Source organism: Hippoglossus hippoglossus, chromosome 9 (genome assembly GCF_009819705.1).
Source record: "Hippoglossus hippoglossus isolate fHipHip1 chromosome 9, fHipHip1.pri, whole genome shotgun sequence".
Classification (NCBI taxonomy): Eukaryota; Metazoa; Chordata; class Actinopteri; order Pleuronectiformes; family Pleuronectidae; genus Hippoglossus; species Hippoglossus hippoglossus.
Window position 1 is genome coordinate 1526643 of NC_047159.1, and position 17464 is coordinate 1544106.

The following is a 17464-nucleotide window of genomic DNA, read 5'->3' on the forward strand; positions in this document are numbered from 1 at the left end:
TGCCCTGTGACGAACAAAGAGTGAAGCTGCTCTGCAGGTTTATGGATTAATGCACATCACACACAAGACTTCCCTGCTTCCTCTCCGTTATTCAGGAGAAGACAAAGGTCAGAGCTGAGGTCCTGTTCTCCACTTTGTAAAAGACTTCTCCTCAGATGATTTTAGATGCTTGTGCCGCTCTGTCCTCTCGTCTCACGCCACCACCACCCCGACATTTCCCTCTGCATGAGGGAGCAGGAGGAAGAGTCACCTCACGCTCAGTGATTCATGTGAAGTAATTGAGTGTGCTGCATGGGGCCGTGCGGGCCGAGCTGGGCCTCTTGCTTTGGGGCCAGTCAGGTTGAGTGATGGGCCATTAACAGCACTGCCCCTCCACCAGAGGAGAAACTGCCCGAGGCTGAGATCCGTCAGCACTCAGGCTTCTGACCTTCTTTCTGAAAAGAGGAGAAACCTTTTGATTGAGTCGTTTCATGAAGCCACGGAGACGCGGGAGGGAAATAATTAAAGATGAAGAGACTGAGGTGTTAACAAAGTCTGTAGATTTGCGTTCTCGCTGAATCCCGAGTCAACATTTAAAGAAGTATCTTATATCACATAACGTTCCTCTTCCTCCTCGTCTCTCCCCTCAGAGCTGATCACTGACAACCAGATCGAGATCGGGCAGCTGAAGGCCGAGCTGAAGGACAAAGTCATGTACACGTTGCTCCGGAGACATCGCCACCAGACCAAGAAGTCCAACCTGCGCTCGCTGGCTGACATCGGCAAGACGGTCTCCAGTGCAAGTAGGCTGTTTTCCAACCCGGAGAACGGTAATACTGATGCCAGTTTGGTGCAGTCTCTCTCTTTTTTTTAAAAATTAAGATAAAAACCCAGACGCTGAGGAGTCTGGTGAAGCTTGAGGACAGCAGCTTGTGTGATGAAGGACACGCTGCTGCTGCCCTCCTCTGCACAGACCCAGTGATAATGTGCACCAACTAGTCATGAATACAGAACATGACTTTCCTCAGACACATTTCCATTAGAGACCTTATCAGGAATTTGGCCCTTTTCACACTTATTAAACTTTAAACTTTATAAAAACCCTTTATTTTAGTGCTGTTAGTTCTACCTCTTCTCTCACTAAACCTCATCCCACCAGTGAAACTCAAGTTTCTGTGTTTTGTTCGTTCAAAACCAAGATGTGTAGTCTCCCCTCTAACAACATGTTAATGCACTCGCTGTGTGTTACAGTATAAATCTACTAACTGGACTCGTTTAAAAACATGGAGTCAGTGTTTATGACGCTGATGAGGAGAGAAGTCCAAGGTCGAAGGAAATCATAAAACCAACTCAGGCTTTTACACGACTGACGGAGAGAGTTCTGTCGTTTACAGCTTCAATGATGAACCTGATTATTATATTTATCTCATATGATCTCATCACATTCACTTTTAATTTGGTTGAAATTTCTAATAAATCCTTCTTGATGTATAGCGACAGTACGGTGGAGTATTGGGGCCAAATTAAAGAAAAGCTAATTCTGAGATTACAAGAATAAAGTCGTGATTTAATGAGAAAAGAATAATTCCTCATATTCTGCCTCTAAAATGAAAATCCAAACTACAACTTTATCCTCATATTATTACGACTTTAGTCTTGTAAAAATAACGACTATTCTCGTCTCTTAATATTTCAACTTTATTCTTATAATATTGATATGATATATTATTATTTTAAAATCCTCCTTTAAGTGGCTCTAATACTCAGTCATAGAATATTACGGCTCTTTTTAATCTCACATGATGGTGATGTGCTTTACTGAAAGTAAAATAATTCAAATGGATGAAATTGGCTTAATTTGCCTTTATAGTATAATAACAAATAATAATAATGTTCAAATATGTAAAGTAATAATATAAAACACCTACTGAAATTAATTCTGTTCTGAATCCTTTCTGAAATTAATATTTTTCTCTTTGCTGCTGTTAAACAGCAGCAAAGAGAAAAATCAATCAGCTTCTTGAGCACTGAGATATAAACATCTATAATAAAACACACACACTCACTGATGTTTATTGGACTTTAACGACACGTGTGTGAGTGATTGTTATTAATCTGTTTTTGGCCGTGGGTCTTTGGAAAGTTATTTATCACCTGTCCTCAGATTTATGAATCTGGTTTATGACTGGATCAAACTCTTCGTGTTCCTGTGATTCTGCTTCGTCGCAGTTTGGAAACTCTCATAAAAGCCGGAGCCTCTGATCCCAGAGTTCAGATAAAGAGCTTCACTGATAATCCTTAATTGAACTGAGGATAAAGTGCGTCCACTGACTCAGTGTGGTTCTTCTGTCCCTGGACCCACGGCCTCGTTGTTTAATGACACCTCCTGTTTCTCTGCATTAATCATGTCTGAACTCCTCTTGATTCTTTCTAACCTGCTTTGCTCTGGGGCCTCGGCCGTTAACCCTCCAGTCCTTTCTCCTCTTCTGCCTGTTTCTTCTGCTTCCCTGGACCGGGCCTGAAAACCCACTGCTGCTAATCAAAGCTCGTAGTCCTCTTGAGAACTCTCTCACCTGCCTGTCGGGTCGCATCTCCATGGAGGACTTGCACAGCCAGAGGAGTAACAGCATGGACTGGCTTAGTAAGTTCACTGGACCCAGACTGCGTTCACACTGCAGAACCAGAACCAGAACCAGAACCTGCTTCTGTGTCAGGATCAGAAACAACAAAGTCTTCAAAGACAAATGAGACGTCTTTACAAAGTTTTAAATGTTTCCCTGTTTGAATGAGACTCGTTAGTGTTTGATGCTCTTCAGTCTTGGTGCGATCGTCATGACGACAACAATCACAGCTTCATGCTTTTAACAGTCTCCAGATCAACCCACGTTTAAATCCACTAGATTCAATTCACGTGCCCCAAATTACTCTCATATGCACTTGAGAGTTCGTTTGAACGTTATTTTTAATTTGCTGGATCCACGAAACAGGGACGTTTTAATCTGGATCCTCTGTTGCAGCACGAGAAGTGAATTAGCAGCTACAACGCTAACGTGTGAGCGTTAGCGTCAGGAAATCTCCCAAGACTGAAACATAGATCTGTCCTGATCGTAGAATCTTGACATCGTACTTTGCAGCACAGAGTGGACGGGAAATTAGTCCCAAGGTTAATTTACGCTTAACGTTAGATACGGCAACGGATGAAGACTTCTGTCCGTACTCTGCGTTGATTTCGTCCGTATTCATGCACGTCTTCTTAAAGCTTATGGATACGGATGAAATAGAGCAGTACCACCACAAATCCTGGAGGGGGCAGTGTAGCCAATAGTTCAAGCGAGACGACCGTAGGACACGAGGAAGAAATGTCAACAGAGAATTCCCTGTACGCGTGTTGCGATGTGTTCGATGACCTCGCGGACAAACTGTTGACTGTTGAAACATTTGACTCTGTGCTGCCCTCTAGTGGACGTATTGCTTAACAACATAAACAAATCACTGAAGTGCATGTTCAGGAGTTTGGGGCCTGTTGTTTCTGATCCACATCCCAAATTCAGATTTCTGCTGCAGTTTGAACGTAGTCTTGATCAAAGTATATTAAACTTCCCCTCTCCTGTCGTTTAGACTCCACCTGTAAAGTACAGTAGATTTTATACAGTAGTTCCATAGTCATAGTATTTCCAGTAGTGTCCCATGTTTCTTTTGGTCTTTACCTTAGAAGAAAACCTTTTCCTGACACCTTTTCTTATTTGAAGGATGAAATCAATCTTTTATTTCCTCAGTTTTATAATTTTTTTACTGGCTGCATCATACTGACAAGCATGTTATTACCCACAATGCTCTGGGGGCAGATGTATGAAAAGGCTACAGTGGCATCAGAATTTGCTTTCGCGGAAATGTTTGTCCTCCTCTGGACGCCGTCTCTTCGGTCTGACGGCCGCCGCACTGAACCGACTTGACCGACATCACGTTAATCTGTCGTCACACGTCAGAAACTGGAGTTTGACAGACGAGCAAACGTCAGCAGAGCGTCCGTCCGTCTGCAGAGACGAGCGGAGCACTTAGTGAACGACTGATGTGGAAGACGGACGCTAAGATGATCAGAAGGACGGAGACACACGATGAAAATGTCCAAACTCTGAACCCTGAAAGATGTTTGAAAAATAACAACAAAATGAAATCGAAATCTTTTTGAATCGTGAATCCAAGTAGAGAAGACGCCATCACAATTGTCTGACAAATGGAATTTATCTATTAACACGTTCTGGTATTTTTGCGTTTTAAAAATACTTTATCCTCATAAACATGTAAATAGAGAATAAGCTGCAACATGTTTGAAACGTGTTGTAGCTCTAAGAGTAGAAAGATCCAGTCTGAGCGTTGTCCTGGATACGGACGTGACTCCAGCTTCTTTGTGCTCCTCTCTACGGTTTGCATGAGTGTGTCACGGCTGTGCTGGTTCTTCCTTTTCCGCGCTGCATGGGGGGGGGGGAGCAAAGTGTCTGGGCCACTGTCTTTCCTCAGGTCTCTGCCGACCTCGTGCTCTCGTCCAGGTGAAGGCGACGCTCGTCTAACTGCTCAGATTCCCTGTGTGTTTTCTACAGACAGTCCCACCACGACGCACCGGAACCTGACGTCCAGCAGCATGAACGACATCTCCGACAAACCGGAGAAAGAACAGGTGAGTCGGGGGGGTCGAGGACAAATCCATCAGTGTCCTTGTGATTTCAACTTTTTGATTTAGACGATGGATGGTGATGTCCCCGAGTTTCTGAAGGTGACGCTGTTTAATCTTTAATCACAACCAAATATATAGAACTGGAATTTAAAAAATAATCATAATTAAACATACATGTGCATCTTTTTTGCATTGTCTATATGTAGAATAAAAGTTTTCATACGTCCAAAATTAAATTCAGATACTGATATCGACCAATTGTTATCTCCAACTATTAAATTAATTAGGATCCAATAGTTTCAACTTCAGTTTTTCTGAAGGAACCAGGCGACTGTGGCTGCAGGTTCAGATCAGTGAGATCAGTGTGTATCAGTGTGTATCAGTGTGTATTAGTGTGTATCAGTGTGTATTAGTGTGTATCAGTGTGTATCAGTGTGTAGCAGTGTGTAACAGTGTGTATCAGTGTGTATTAGTGTGTATTAGTGTGTATCAGTGTGAACTGCTCTCAACCTGCTGCAGCCAAGTCTGTAAAACTTTATTCCAGAGGTTATGTAATCTGTCCTGAAGCAGTTTATTTAGATAAAGTGAATAAACTCTATTGTGAGGAGGCTGCGACGCTCGGGTCAAGAAACTTAATGAATAACAGAGCGAGAAGAAATCAATGATTAAGTGACAGTGGGAACAAACCAGTATTCCCCCAGTTCAACCAGTTCCCAGTTCAGATCCTCCCTCACACTCAGATATCAGACTGACTCCACTGTTTTTATCAATGAATTTCCATCATTTATGAGAAGTCGGCTTCTTCTCTCCCCTCTGATATTTCCATGACTCACATTTATCACATCTCGTCCGACTCAAAGTCGAGTGGGGGGGGGGGGTGAAGGATATGCCGCCGTCAGCTGTCAGTCTCTCTGAGTGTCGCCCGGGTCTCACTGAGCCTGCTGCAGGTCGGACACACGGGGCCGCTGCTCTTCTAGAAGCTCACGCTCTGGAACTCAGACTCTGGACTTGATCTTTATCATGATCATGACGTCAGGAAGCAGAACAAATGAATTATTAGAACCAACAGCTGCTGAAGTCGGAGGAGAGGAGACGTTGGATTGCTCCACAGCAGAGATCTGGTCATCGGGTCTCAGGGAGAAGAGAACTAGGTCAAACCCACTGAGTCGTCCCGAGGGACAGACGGCGTAGGAAAGACACAACTGGACAGGAAGCGTTTGTCCTCGGCGTTTCCACACCCACTCAGTCTGTTAACATCATTCGCAAGTTTCCTCTGAGGGCCGACGTGCACTGAACGTCCCCCTGATGGATCCCTGGGGGGGGGGTTAAAACCACTTGATCAAATGTCTCCCTGCAGAAGTGAATCCAAGAGAGGACACCTTCAGAATGTGTGATTCACAGTTTCCTCTGGAGCTCGTCCACACGCTTGCACCACTTTCTTTTCCCAAACCTCCGCACCAATTTGTTTAATACGAAGTTCTCCTGTTTGAGTAAAGTGGATATTAGTCTCTAAAGCTGCTTTCTTTTAGCTTTTGCAGTTCACTTGTCATCTTTGCTCTTTAACTGTATTTACTTGAGCTTATTGAATATGAAAAAAGGGAAATGATGATGTTCTAACACTGTTGACGTGAAGTGTAGAGGAAATAGTTCATGAGCCTGCAGCTCGTTTTGCTTTTACCCATCAGGCTTTGAGGCGTCTCTCTCTCTCTCTCTCTCTCTCTCTCTGTCTCTCTCTCTCTCTCTCTCTCTCTCTCTCTCTCTCTCTCTGTCTCTCTCTCTCTCTCTCTCTCTCTCTCTCTCTCTCTCTCTCTCTCTCTCTCTCTGTCTCTCCCTCTCTCTCTCTCTCTCTCTCTCTCTCTGTCCCTCTCTCTCTCTCTCTCTCTGTCCCTCTCTCTCTCTCTCTCTCTCTCTCTCTCTCTCTCTCTCTCTCTCTCTCTCTCTCTCCCTCTGTCTCTCTCTCTCTCTGTCCCTCTCTCTCTCTCTCTCTCTCTCTCTCTCTCTCTCTCTCTCTCTCTCTGTCTCTCTCTCTCTCTCTCTCTCCCTCTCTCTCTCTCTCTCTCTCTCTCTCTCTCTGTCCCTCTCGCTCTCTCTCTCTCTCTCTCTGTCCCTCTCTCTCTCTCTCTCTCTCTCTCTCTCTCTCTCTCTCTCTCTCTCTCTCTCTCTGTCTCTCCCTCTCTCTCTCTCTCTCTCTCTCTCTCTCTCTCTCTCTCTCTCTCTCTCTCTCTCTCTCTCTCTCTCTCCCTGTGTGGCGCAGCGTTTTAAACACAGTCGTCAGTTAAATTGGGATGAAATGAATTTGGTCTTTTACAAAAAAGCAGCACCAGCATCTTTTCCCTCCAACATATCAGTCACCAGGAAGTGGGAGTTGACAGGAAGCTCCTCAGGCTCTGAGACGCCCGATGAACCAATCAGATATCTCATGTGAAACGTTTTGGACAAAGTAGTTTCTACTTCTCGTGTTGTTGTTGCAACGACTCGTCAGACTGGATTAGATCTGATCATTAATAAGAATCAGTTCAAACCTTTGTCTGTTAGAATAACTGAGACGGGGGGGGGGGGGGGGGGGGGGGATCAGCAGGGACACGGATCAGAGTTGTTCAGTTACTCTGGTTTAACCCGACGATCATTTACAGACCAGCCCTTTGCCAGGAGGGTTTAACGGCCTCTGATTGGATCTGGTTGGAAGTCGCCGGTGGTCACGTCTTTACAGGATTTGAGTTCTCAGAGGCTGACGCACATGATCCGGGTGGAAGGGAGGACATGGTGATGATGGGCACTCACCACTGGGCGTCGGTGGGATTTGGGATTTGATTCTTCTCCCCCACACAGATAAAAGATCCAGTCTCTATTTTAATAGTTCAGTTGTCATTAAATCTTATTTTAGACTTTGACTAAATTGCAAAGTGACGAACCTGCTCTGAGACTGGATATTCTGGGCGTGTGAGTGGGCGTGTGAGTGGGTGTTTGATCTAATCCAATTAAAACCCTGGCACCGCTTCGAAAGTCACATTTAACACTCTCTGCTGCTGGTTTGCTGTTTTAAAACTTAGACAAACTTAGATTCTTTAAACTGTTGCATTTTACTCAACTGCTGAAAACTATCTGAAACAAAAGCAACAGAAACAACAGATTATAAAAGTTGTAAAGTTAGAGTTAAACTGAGACGATGTTTCTTATCGCGTCGTCTCTCCTGGTTAAAGTTTTAACGAACTGAGATCTGAGAGTTCCATGTTTCAGTGTTTCCATCAACAGACGCTCCTCAGGACTGTTTGTATGTGTGATGCTTCATTTCACCTGTTTAATACAAAGCCACAAATCCAGTGAAACCAGTTACATCCAAAGTTAGAGCATCTCTCCTTAGATTATATTTTAACGTAAGATTAAATTATTTGGCATTTAGTCATAAATCTAGAAGCCAAAAAACATAAAAATCTTGATCTCCAGATGTTTTTGCTCTGATTTGTTCGCTCTGTTCCTTTTCCTTATCGTCACTGTGACTTTGAAAATAGAAACAAATTTTACACTGATAAGACGATGGTGACGTTTTCATGTTGTCAAATACATTGAAATAAGATCCACGTGAATTTACTGAAACCAGAAACTAAGGAGGAAAGTTTGCTTTTATTCAGATGTTTTATTTAAACCTTCAGAAACAACACAAAGTTAATGTTGTCATCTTTTTGTTGTGAAGAATATTGTGTTTGAATTAAATCTATCATGATGAACATGTGTAAGAATAACTCCCAGTGACGGAGTCTCATATCACTTGAAGAGACGTCAGCTCGTCTCTGTCTCTCAGTGAATGTTTCCTGCTCTCGGCTGTTTTAAAGTTAATATATAACTCAGCAGTTTTCCTCTTAATCTTATCTACGTATTTACAACTCTTTGTCTTTGGAGTTTTCTTTATTAATGATCTGCTGCTGTGGCCGTACTTTTAATCACGTGGAAGGAAAGGATTTGTTGGATAGAAAGTGTCAGAGAAAGTGTGGAGACACATTAATTCAGTTGTTCAGCTCAAACGCGTGTGATCAGTTTTTACAATCGTCCGTACGTCCTGTTCTTCACGATATCTCAAGAACGTCCTTCAGGGAACTTCTTCAGATTTGGTTCAGAGATTCACTTTGACTCAAGGACGAACCGATTAGATCTTTAGTGATCAAATGTCAAAGGTCAAGTTCACTGTGACCTCACATTGGCACAGATGTTCCCTGAGACTCGCAGATGAACCGATCATATCTGTGTGGACTCCTGAGGGTTCATGTGTAGTTCAGAGGCTAAAGGTCTTGATCTCTGTGATATACAAGAGTATATTTTCATATTCACACTGAGCTCCTCCACCTGCACTGTCACTGCAAATGAGAAAAACCTCCGACTGACAGAAGACAGACCGGTTGGACTCTGATCTTCTTCAGTGTTTAAACATTGAACCTGTGAAGCTCAGCTTGTGTCCGACCTCCGTCTTCATCTCAGCGTCTTCGTGACAGGAAGAAATACAGACCTGGTGTTCCTGCTCTTCCATTGTTACGATGCGAAGGAGCCTCCTGGTTTGGTATTTACGCCGAGTGGTTTAATTAACTGACTGGTGTGAACTTCACATTTAACGTCTCCTCCCGTGTTTCCCTCCTTTGTGCTTCTCAGCTGAGGAACAAGTTTATGAAGAAGTTGCCGAGAGACGCCGAGGCCTCCAACGTGCTGGTGGGGGAGGTGGACTTCCTGGACTCGCCGTTTGTGGCGTTTGTCCGTCTGCAGCAGGCGGTGATGCTGGGAGCCTTGACGGAGGTTCCTGTTCCCACGAGGTGAGATTCATGGATCTGCTAAATGAGACCTGACGTTTAACCTGAGCTTCCATGGAGACAGTGGGAGGAGTTTAGGCTCCTGTGCGTCTTCTGGTTTTTAGTTAAGCTTTAGACTTCAGACTTGTAGGTTCATATTACTATGAAAATATCATAAAATACAAAATATTGAGTAGTTATCACACAAAAAACTTCATATAACACGAAAAACATGAGGAAATTCAGGGACACCTTCAGGGAATCGTTTCACGTTTTGTACAGATGTTCACTCAGAGTCACAGGTGAACTGGTTAGACTTGAGGTGGTCAAAGGTCAAAGGTCAAAGGTCACGGTGACCTCACTAAACACGTGTTTGGCCCCTGGAACATTGAATATGTCCTGATAACAAAAAGTCTGCTTTTGGGGAATTTCTTCAGATTTTGACCAGTTGTCGTTCGGACGTGTTTTACACTAAAATGTAATTTGTGTGTAAAGTTCAAGGTCATGAACGCAGCGTCACACGAGTCAGATGTTCATTCAGCTTTTAAAGCGTCAGATTCCAACATCTGACGCTTTAAAAGCTGAATATTGTGAACTTTATAAACGTAGTTTCAGATCAACACAGACTTTGTTGTCGCTCCTGCAGCTTCACTTGTAACTCAGGGAACTCCTCCCACTGGTCTGATGAACGAGTGAATGTTGTATCAAACGATGTCCTTCAGGGAATCTCTCAGCTGTGGTGACGTGTGTAATAAATCACTATTAGAGACGGGCTCGTTGTAAATAAAACCCTTCAAGGTTTTATCATCGCTATAATAAAGATAACAGAAGCAGTTGTGAGGATTTTGAAGCAGCCTCCCTGTGGTCAGAACACGTCTGTGTGCTCGTGAAGGCCGTGAAAAGAAATATATACATATCATTTATATTTTATATAAATGACTCAGCTGCTTTCTTTCTTTCTTCTTTCTGGTGATAGAGATGAAGCTGAATAGACTTTTTTACACTTTGCACAAACAAAACATTTACAATAATTCCTCTAAAGACATTAAAAGCCTGGATATTAATCTGACGTATAATGAATGTTGTTTTCCCTTCACAGGTTTTTATTCATCTTGCTCGGACCCAAAGGCAAAGCCAATTCGTACCATGAGATCGGCAGAGCGATCGCCACACTGATGTCGGATGAGGTCGGTCTCACGTTAACGTTCATGGTCTGCTCATGAAAACCAGAAGCTCCAGTCCAGGGCTTCAGCCTCGTGTGTCTTTGTGTTCAGGTGTTCCACGACATCGCGTACAAGGCCAAGGACCGAGAGGACCTGCTGGCCGGCATCGACGAGTTCCTGGACGAGGTGATCGTGCTTCCTCCTGGAGAGTGGGACCCGACCATCAGGATAGAGCCGCCAAAGTCCCTGCCCTCCTCGGACAAAAGGTCTGTACCTGTGACACTAAACATCATCTGCACCGCTTTGACTTCAAGGGTCACGAGAGGGGAGGGGCAGATCCCAGCTGACAGTGAAACTCAGGGTTCAATCAGGACCTTCTGACAATTTACAGTCTCCAATTAACTCCTAATGTCTCTGGACTGTGGGAGGAAGCTCGTGGAGAAAACCCCACAAAGTCCCAGGGAGAACATGGAAACTCCACAGACTTCAAACTGGGATTCAAACTGTGAATCTTCCAGATGTGAGACTGTGTTAATCACTGCACCACCGTGCCGCTAACAGGCAGATATCTACCATACTTCTACTGTACTGGGGTGGTGCACGGATAGAAGAGAAATAATAATTATATTGATAATAATAATGATTTTTGATGTATTACTATATTTGTTTATTTAACACACATTGAGATTTCATGTTACAAACTGTTCTTCAGTTTTAAACCACTCTGAAGGAAACTGTGTTTCATATTTTAGGAAAAACATGTACTCAGGAGGCGACTCTCAGATGAACGGAGACATGCCTCATGACGGAGGTCACGGAGGAGGGGGACACGCCGTAGGGGAGGAGCTAAAGAAAACTGGAAGGTATTGACTCTTTCTTTTCTTTGCTCTTGTTTCTTTTGTCTTATTTCATCTTGTCACTTTGCACTTTAACGTGCTGCAAATATATGAATTTAGAAACTCAACGGTTAAATGAGACTAAATGAATATTGTTCAAAAAGCTGAACGATGGTTTCACATTCAGAGAAGATGTGTAAACAGGAAGTTGTTCCTCTGCTGATGATTCAGTGTGATTAACTCTGTGTAAACCAACAGGTTCTGTGGAGGTCTCTTACTGGACATCAAGAGAAAAGCGCCTTTCTTTGTCAGTGACTTCACCGACGCGTTTCACATCCAGGCCCTGTCGGCCATTATGTTTATCTACCTGGGAACGGTGACCAACGCCATCACCTTCGGGGGTCTGCTGGGGGACGCCACGGAAAACATGCAGGTCAGACTAACCTCCATCCGTTTGTGGAGCGCCGGCGATTCCTTCTCCGGGTAACTCTGTGTCTGTTTTCCCGTGGTGTGTTCAGGGCGTGTTGGAGAGTTTCCTGGGGACGGCGATCGCCGGGGGCGTCTTCTGTCTGTTCGCCGGTCAGCCGCTCACCATCCTCAGCAGCACCGGGCCTGTTCTGGTGTTTGAACGGCTGCTCTTCAACTTCAGCAGGTTCATCCATCTGTGACCAATCAACACTTTATCACTTAAAAATAACATATTATACAAAACATCAAGTCTAAACTTTGTTTCTTTCACAATTTAATAACAAAAAAAGTTCATTAAATGAGATAGAATTTTAATGTTGCAAGGAAATAGAGAGAACTTTGTCTCATTACAGTTTCTGGGTCCACACATCTTATCCTCAGTGATCTTTGTTTCCCTGATGCAGAGACAACAGCTTCGACTACCTGGAGTTCCGGCTGTGGATCGGCCTGTGGTCGGCGTTCTTCTGCCTGGTGCTCGTGGCGACCGACGCCAGCTTCCTGGTCCAGTACTTCACCCGGTTCACGGAGGAGGGCTTCTCCTGCCTCATCAGCTTCATCTTCATCTACGACGCCTTCAAGAAGATGCTCAAGCTCTCTCACCACTACCCCATCAACGCTGACTTCCAGGAGGAGCTCGTCACGCAGTACCACTGCCTCTGCATGGCCCCCGCTGTTTACGGTGAGTCGGACAGACCTCGAGTGACACTTTACAGAATGAACACTGCACCAGCACGTGTGTTTAAAAGGTTCTGACTGTTTGCTGGTGTTTTTGCAGTGAACATTTCAGACGTCACATCAGAGGGTGATCCTTTAGACCCGAACCTGGACTGGAACAACACTGATCTGGTGAGTGACTCGACATTTACTGCTGCAAAACCTGGGATGAGGCTGAACTGGGACTGAAGAAGTTTCCCTGTCGTAGCCCAGTTATCTGACTGGAATCCTACGAGTGTGGATACGAGTGTGTCCTGAGGTTAAAGGTCACACGTGATGATTTGTCACAGTTTCTTTCCTCTTGTGTTTTATATATTTTTTGTGGATGCAAAAGTTCCTCTAATGTTAAAAAGCTCAAGGGTAAAACGAGCTCATGTGACATTAACAAAACCAGGTAGAGTGAGAGCGCACTGGAAGTGGTTGACCAATCACAGCAGCTTTATCAGGAGGGGGGGTCTTAAAGAGACAGGAGCTAAAAGACAGAGGCTGAAAAGAGGACGTTAGAACGTTAGAGCATGAAAACATTTGACATTGAATTACACGTATTAATTCATCAGCCTGAAGATGAGCAGCACGACACCGTGTTAGTCGTGTTCAGGCATCGAGACACAAGAGCTGATGGTTTCTGAGCAGCCAGAAGAAATGAGCTGCATCCAGCCAATGGGAAGTCCAGCCCCCAGCTGGTTGACCAGTGGTGTAGCAGGACATTGGCTGGAGCTCAGTTAATCCAGCAACAAAACATTTCTATGATTCCAGCTGTGTTTGAACAACTTGTCTGGTTTTTATTCCCTGAGACACGTCCCTGTGCTGCAGCTCCGACACTTACAGCGTCCTGTAAATGTTTCTTCAGTTTCCTCAGACCGAAGGACTTTGGTCTCAATACGACTCGTCTTTTAAATGGGTCACAAATCTCACAGCGACCCCCAGTGGTGAGATCCAGGTTCTGTTCAGTCTGATGAGATAAACTGAGGTGAGGCAGTTTTCAATCAGCTGCTCTGAAGAGTTGTTGAATGTACAGAGCTTCACCTGAAAGCCTCGTGTCCCTCACAGCTCCTGTTGGACCCTCGTCATCATGAAGAAACGTTTCTCTGTGACCTTGACACTTTTGTTTCCTCCGTGCAGCCGCTGAACGCCACGTGGTCGTCCCTCACAAAGACGGAGTGCTTGAAGTACGGCGGGGAGCTGGTGGGGAAGTCGTGCGAGTCCGTCCCCGACATCGCCCTCGTGTCCTTCATCCTGTTCATTGGCACCTACACCTGCTCCATGTGTCTGAAGAAGTTCAAGACCAGCCCGTTCTTCCCCACCACCGTGAGTCCCCCGCTGGGATCGTTTAACCCAGCAAGTCACCTGTGAAGAAAAGAAATGAGGTTTCCACCTCGTTCTTAAAATAGCAGATTAGAAAAGCTGAGGTCCGTCTGTTTGCTTCCACGCAGGTGAGGAAGCTCATCAGTGACTTCGCCATCATTCTGGCCATCCTCATCTTCTGTGGGGTCGATGCGCTCATCGGAGTCGAGACTCCCAAACTTATCGTGCCAACTGAATTCAAGGTGAGTCCCTGTGGTGCATTGTGTTGTGATGTAAGACTCAACTCCACTAAACTCAAACTAGGATGTCCTTCAGCAGGGAGCATCGTGTTTATGGTTCTAAATGACTGAAGATGCATATAAATGGTTGATTCTCTACTAAATTCACTTCATCTCAGCTTCATGTTGATGGTAGTTCCAGGTTTGAAGCCTTGTTTGTGTCTCCACAGCAGCTGACATATCCCACGTCCTGTAAAAGCACATTTAAATCCACCAGATCCAGATTTTTAAATTGCACACTCAGAAGCCATTTTGGAGAACGTCAGCAGAATCTCAGGAGTTCATGTCTTTAGATATCAGTTCCTTAAATATGACAGATTCTCCCCGTTTAGAAATTAGAGAAATGTCCCAAAGGTCTTATCTCAAAATCCATAAGAACGTGATAATTCCCTTGATCTGGATCTGCTGCAAACGTCCCACCCTTCTTCTATATGTTGTGTAAATCCATTCAGTAGTTTTTGCTTCATCCTGCCGACAAACCAACCAACCAAGAGACAAACAGTCAGACAGACGGGGGATGAAATATAAAATCCTGCAGGTTGACACTTTTGAAAAACAATCATTTGCTCTGATGATTGACATGTTTCAAGCGTGTTTGAACATTAATTAATGTCATGTAAACCAATGTACAGAAATATAAAGTTAAGTATGACATTAACATCATATTTCTGAAATCAGTTAAAGAAAATGCTGTGTCTGCTTGACCCACGTGCTGAAGGATGTGTTTTCCCTCTGTCCCAGCCCACGAGTCCTCACCGGGGCTGGTTCGTTCCCCCGTTCGGAGGAAACCCCTGGTGGGTTTACCTGGCGTCGGCGCTCCCGGCCCTGCTGGTCACCATCCTGATCTTCATGGACCAACAGATCACTGCAGTGATCGTCAACAGGAAGGAGCACAAGCTGAACGTAAACAAGAAAACTGCTGTTTTAATATTCACAGAGTGTGGGGGGGAGGCAGCAGGAGGGGGGGGGTTCTGTAGGTCTGGACACGTGGCAATGATCCAGCTGTTTACATGGAGGAGACCAGATGTTATTAGAGCAATCTGAGACAATTGCCGTGTCCAGCAGAACACGCATGTCCTCCTGTTTACACCGGCACACACATGTCCGGTGTATGTGAGTGGTCACGTGTTTTCAGGTGTGTTAGTGTGGACGAGGATTCAAACTGATACGCAGCGTGGACAGATTTAGAAAAGGTGGTCTTATCGATGTTGCCTAAGAATCTGCAGCAGGTAAATTGAAGTTATAAATGAAGTTATAAAGTTTTCGTTGAAGTTGAAGAGTGAGGCTGTTCTCTGAGTTTCTGAGGAGACGAGGCTCGTCACGTGTTTCTCAGTCTGCTCAGGACACGTCGACCTTCACACTGAAGTTCAACACAGACGTCTCACCGGAGTGAGAGATGTTTCACGGGAGTGACTGAACTGAACATGTTCCCTGAAGTGTGCAGTCGCTGCTGAAGACGAGCAGTGATCGTTTAACCGCAGCGACGTGAACATTATGAATCATTTCAGAGGAACAACATGAACGACTCCTCGGCTACAGAAAGAATCCGGACGTTACAGTTAACGCTCATAGAAGCTGAATTAAAAGAACAGAATAGCAGCATGGACTATTTGATTATGTATATTTACAAGAGAAGATGCACATTGTTTAACATGTGGAGCCCCGACATTCAAATTCAACTTTCTTTGTTTGTGTCCTGCACCAGAAAGGGGCGGGCTATCACCTGGATCTGTTCCTGGTGGGCGTCCTGATGGTGGTCTGCTCCTTCATGGGTCTGCCGTGGTACGTGGCCGCCACCGTCATCTCCATCGCTCACATCGACAGCCTGAAGATGGAGACGGAGACGTCGGCTCCTGGAGAGCAGCCCAAGTTCCTGGGTGTGAGGTGAGACTCATATTCATACAGAGAATTATCATATTCAGAGATAAACAAGGCGAAGGATCTCCTGCTGAGTTTCTGGGGGGTAGAAAGTCCAGGACCCCTGAGTTCACACACACACACACAACATACACAATACACAACAGTGTGTTTGGGCTTCAGTGTCTTGCCCAAGGACACCTGGGCACACAGACACTGGGATCATACCGCCGACCTCGTGGTTAGTGGACAACCCGCTCTTCCTCCTGAGTCACAGCCACACAAATCCGTGGTGTTCCATCTACATGGTCACTGTGATGCACGTGTTTGTTCAGGTCTCATGTTGCGTTCAGGGGGAAGTGGATGAGTTATCACTTCTCTCTCCGACTAAAGGGGAAATAACACATTCTACATATTTGAAATATTCTGTTTACACGTGTCGGGCTTGTGTTTTTCCTCCCGAGCCTCCCGAGGTGTCAGCTGTCAGCTGGACCAACAGACGTCCTGTAAAACCAAACAGGGAAAACTCACAGGGAACAAAATGGGAAACAACATCTTACCTCATCATCAAGTCTTCACAAGTTTGGTTCTCATGATATTTGTATTTGTCCTCCTCCATGTTCCGCAGAGAGCAGAGGGTCACTGGCGTGGTTGTCTTCATTCTGACGGGACTGTCTGTCTTCATGTCTCCGATCTTAAAGGTACGTCATCACAGGTTGTCTCCTGATCTTCATGTGATGTCACCTGAATCTTTTCAGCCTTAAATCTGACAACAACAACAAAACAGGATATTAGTTTAAATCAATTAATTAAGGTCAAGTAACCAGCCTCTCATTTAATTGATTAATTGGATTTGCAGGTAAATCCAATTTACGTTGTGTTTTCTCTTGCAAACATCTAATAAAAGTGAGATTAAGAGACAGATGTGCATCATATCTGTTATTCAATAAGTTATAGCTTCATATTCTGGTGCTGCTCAGTGACAGATAAGAGTTTTGTGTTTTCTGTGTCATGAAGTTGACGTGTGTCTCCATGTTTCTGTCCCACAGTTCATCCCGATGCCCGTGTTGTACGGAGTCTTCCTGTACATGGGAGTGGCCTCTCTGAACGGCGTGCAGGTAAACAGCGTGACGGGGTTTTCTCTTCTCTCCACCTGGAGGAAAGTTGGTATCTGCAGATCAAACTCGAGCCGTCCGATGGTTGTGTCTATCCATCCATCTATCATCCATCTATCATCCATCTATCATCCATCTATCCATCTATCCATCTATCCATCTATCCATATCTCTATCTATCTCTTATCTCATCAAAGTGAAGCTCTGAATATCCAAGCCAGCGTGTAGCTTGTTCCTTTGACACGTGTATAGAATCATGTATAGAATCATGTATAGTATCATGTATAGTATCATATAGAGTGTCA

At 44.6% G+C, this 17464-nt stretch overlaps 1 protein-coding gene across 3 annotated transcripts in view; it reads left to right on the forward strand.

Annotated features, from left to right (window-relative positions):
* The window catches only part of slc4a4a (solute carrier family 4 member 4a), a 44003-nt gene that overhangs the window by 20228 nt on the left and 6311 nt on the right, over positions 1 to 17464 (forward strand). For 2 of the 3 annotated variants that reach the window (XM_034596000.1, XM_034596002.1), the window contains exons 7-22: positions 630 to 809; positions 4578 to 4654; positions 9290 to 9447; positions 10523 to 10610; positions 10698 to 10852; positions 11339 to 11449; positions 11681 to 11855; positions 11941 to 12074; positions 12295 to 12569; positions 12666 to 12736; positions 13727 to 13912; positions 14038 to 14151; positions 14929 to 15090; positions 15893 to 16071; positions 16673 to 16745; positions 17094 to 17162. In XM_034596000.1, the coding sequence (XP_034451891.1) occupies positions 630 to 809; positions 4578 to 4654; positions 9290 to 9447; positions 10523 to 10610; positions 10698 to 10852; positions 11339 to 11449; positions 11681 to 11855; positions 11941 to 12074; positions 12295 to 12569; positions 12666 to 12736; positions 13727 to 13912; positions 14038 to 14151; positions 14929 to 15090; positions 15893 to 16071; positions 16673 to 16745; positions 17094 to 17162 (2207 nt within the window). The remainder of the gene's footprint in view (positions 1 to 629; positions 810 to 4577; positions 4655 to 9289; positions 9448 to 10522; positions 10611 to 10697; positions 10853 to 11338; positions 11450 to 11680; positions 11856 to 11940; positions 12075 to 12294; positions 12570 to 12665; positions 12737 to 13726; positions 13913 to 14037; positions 14152 to 14928; positions 15091 to 15892; positions 16072 to 16672; positions 16746 to 17093; positions 17163 to 17464) is intronic. The other variant, XM_034596001.1, reaches the window with a different exon arrangement.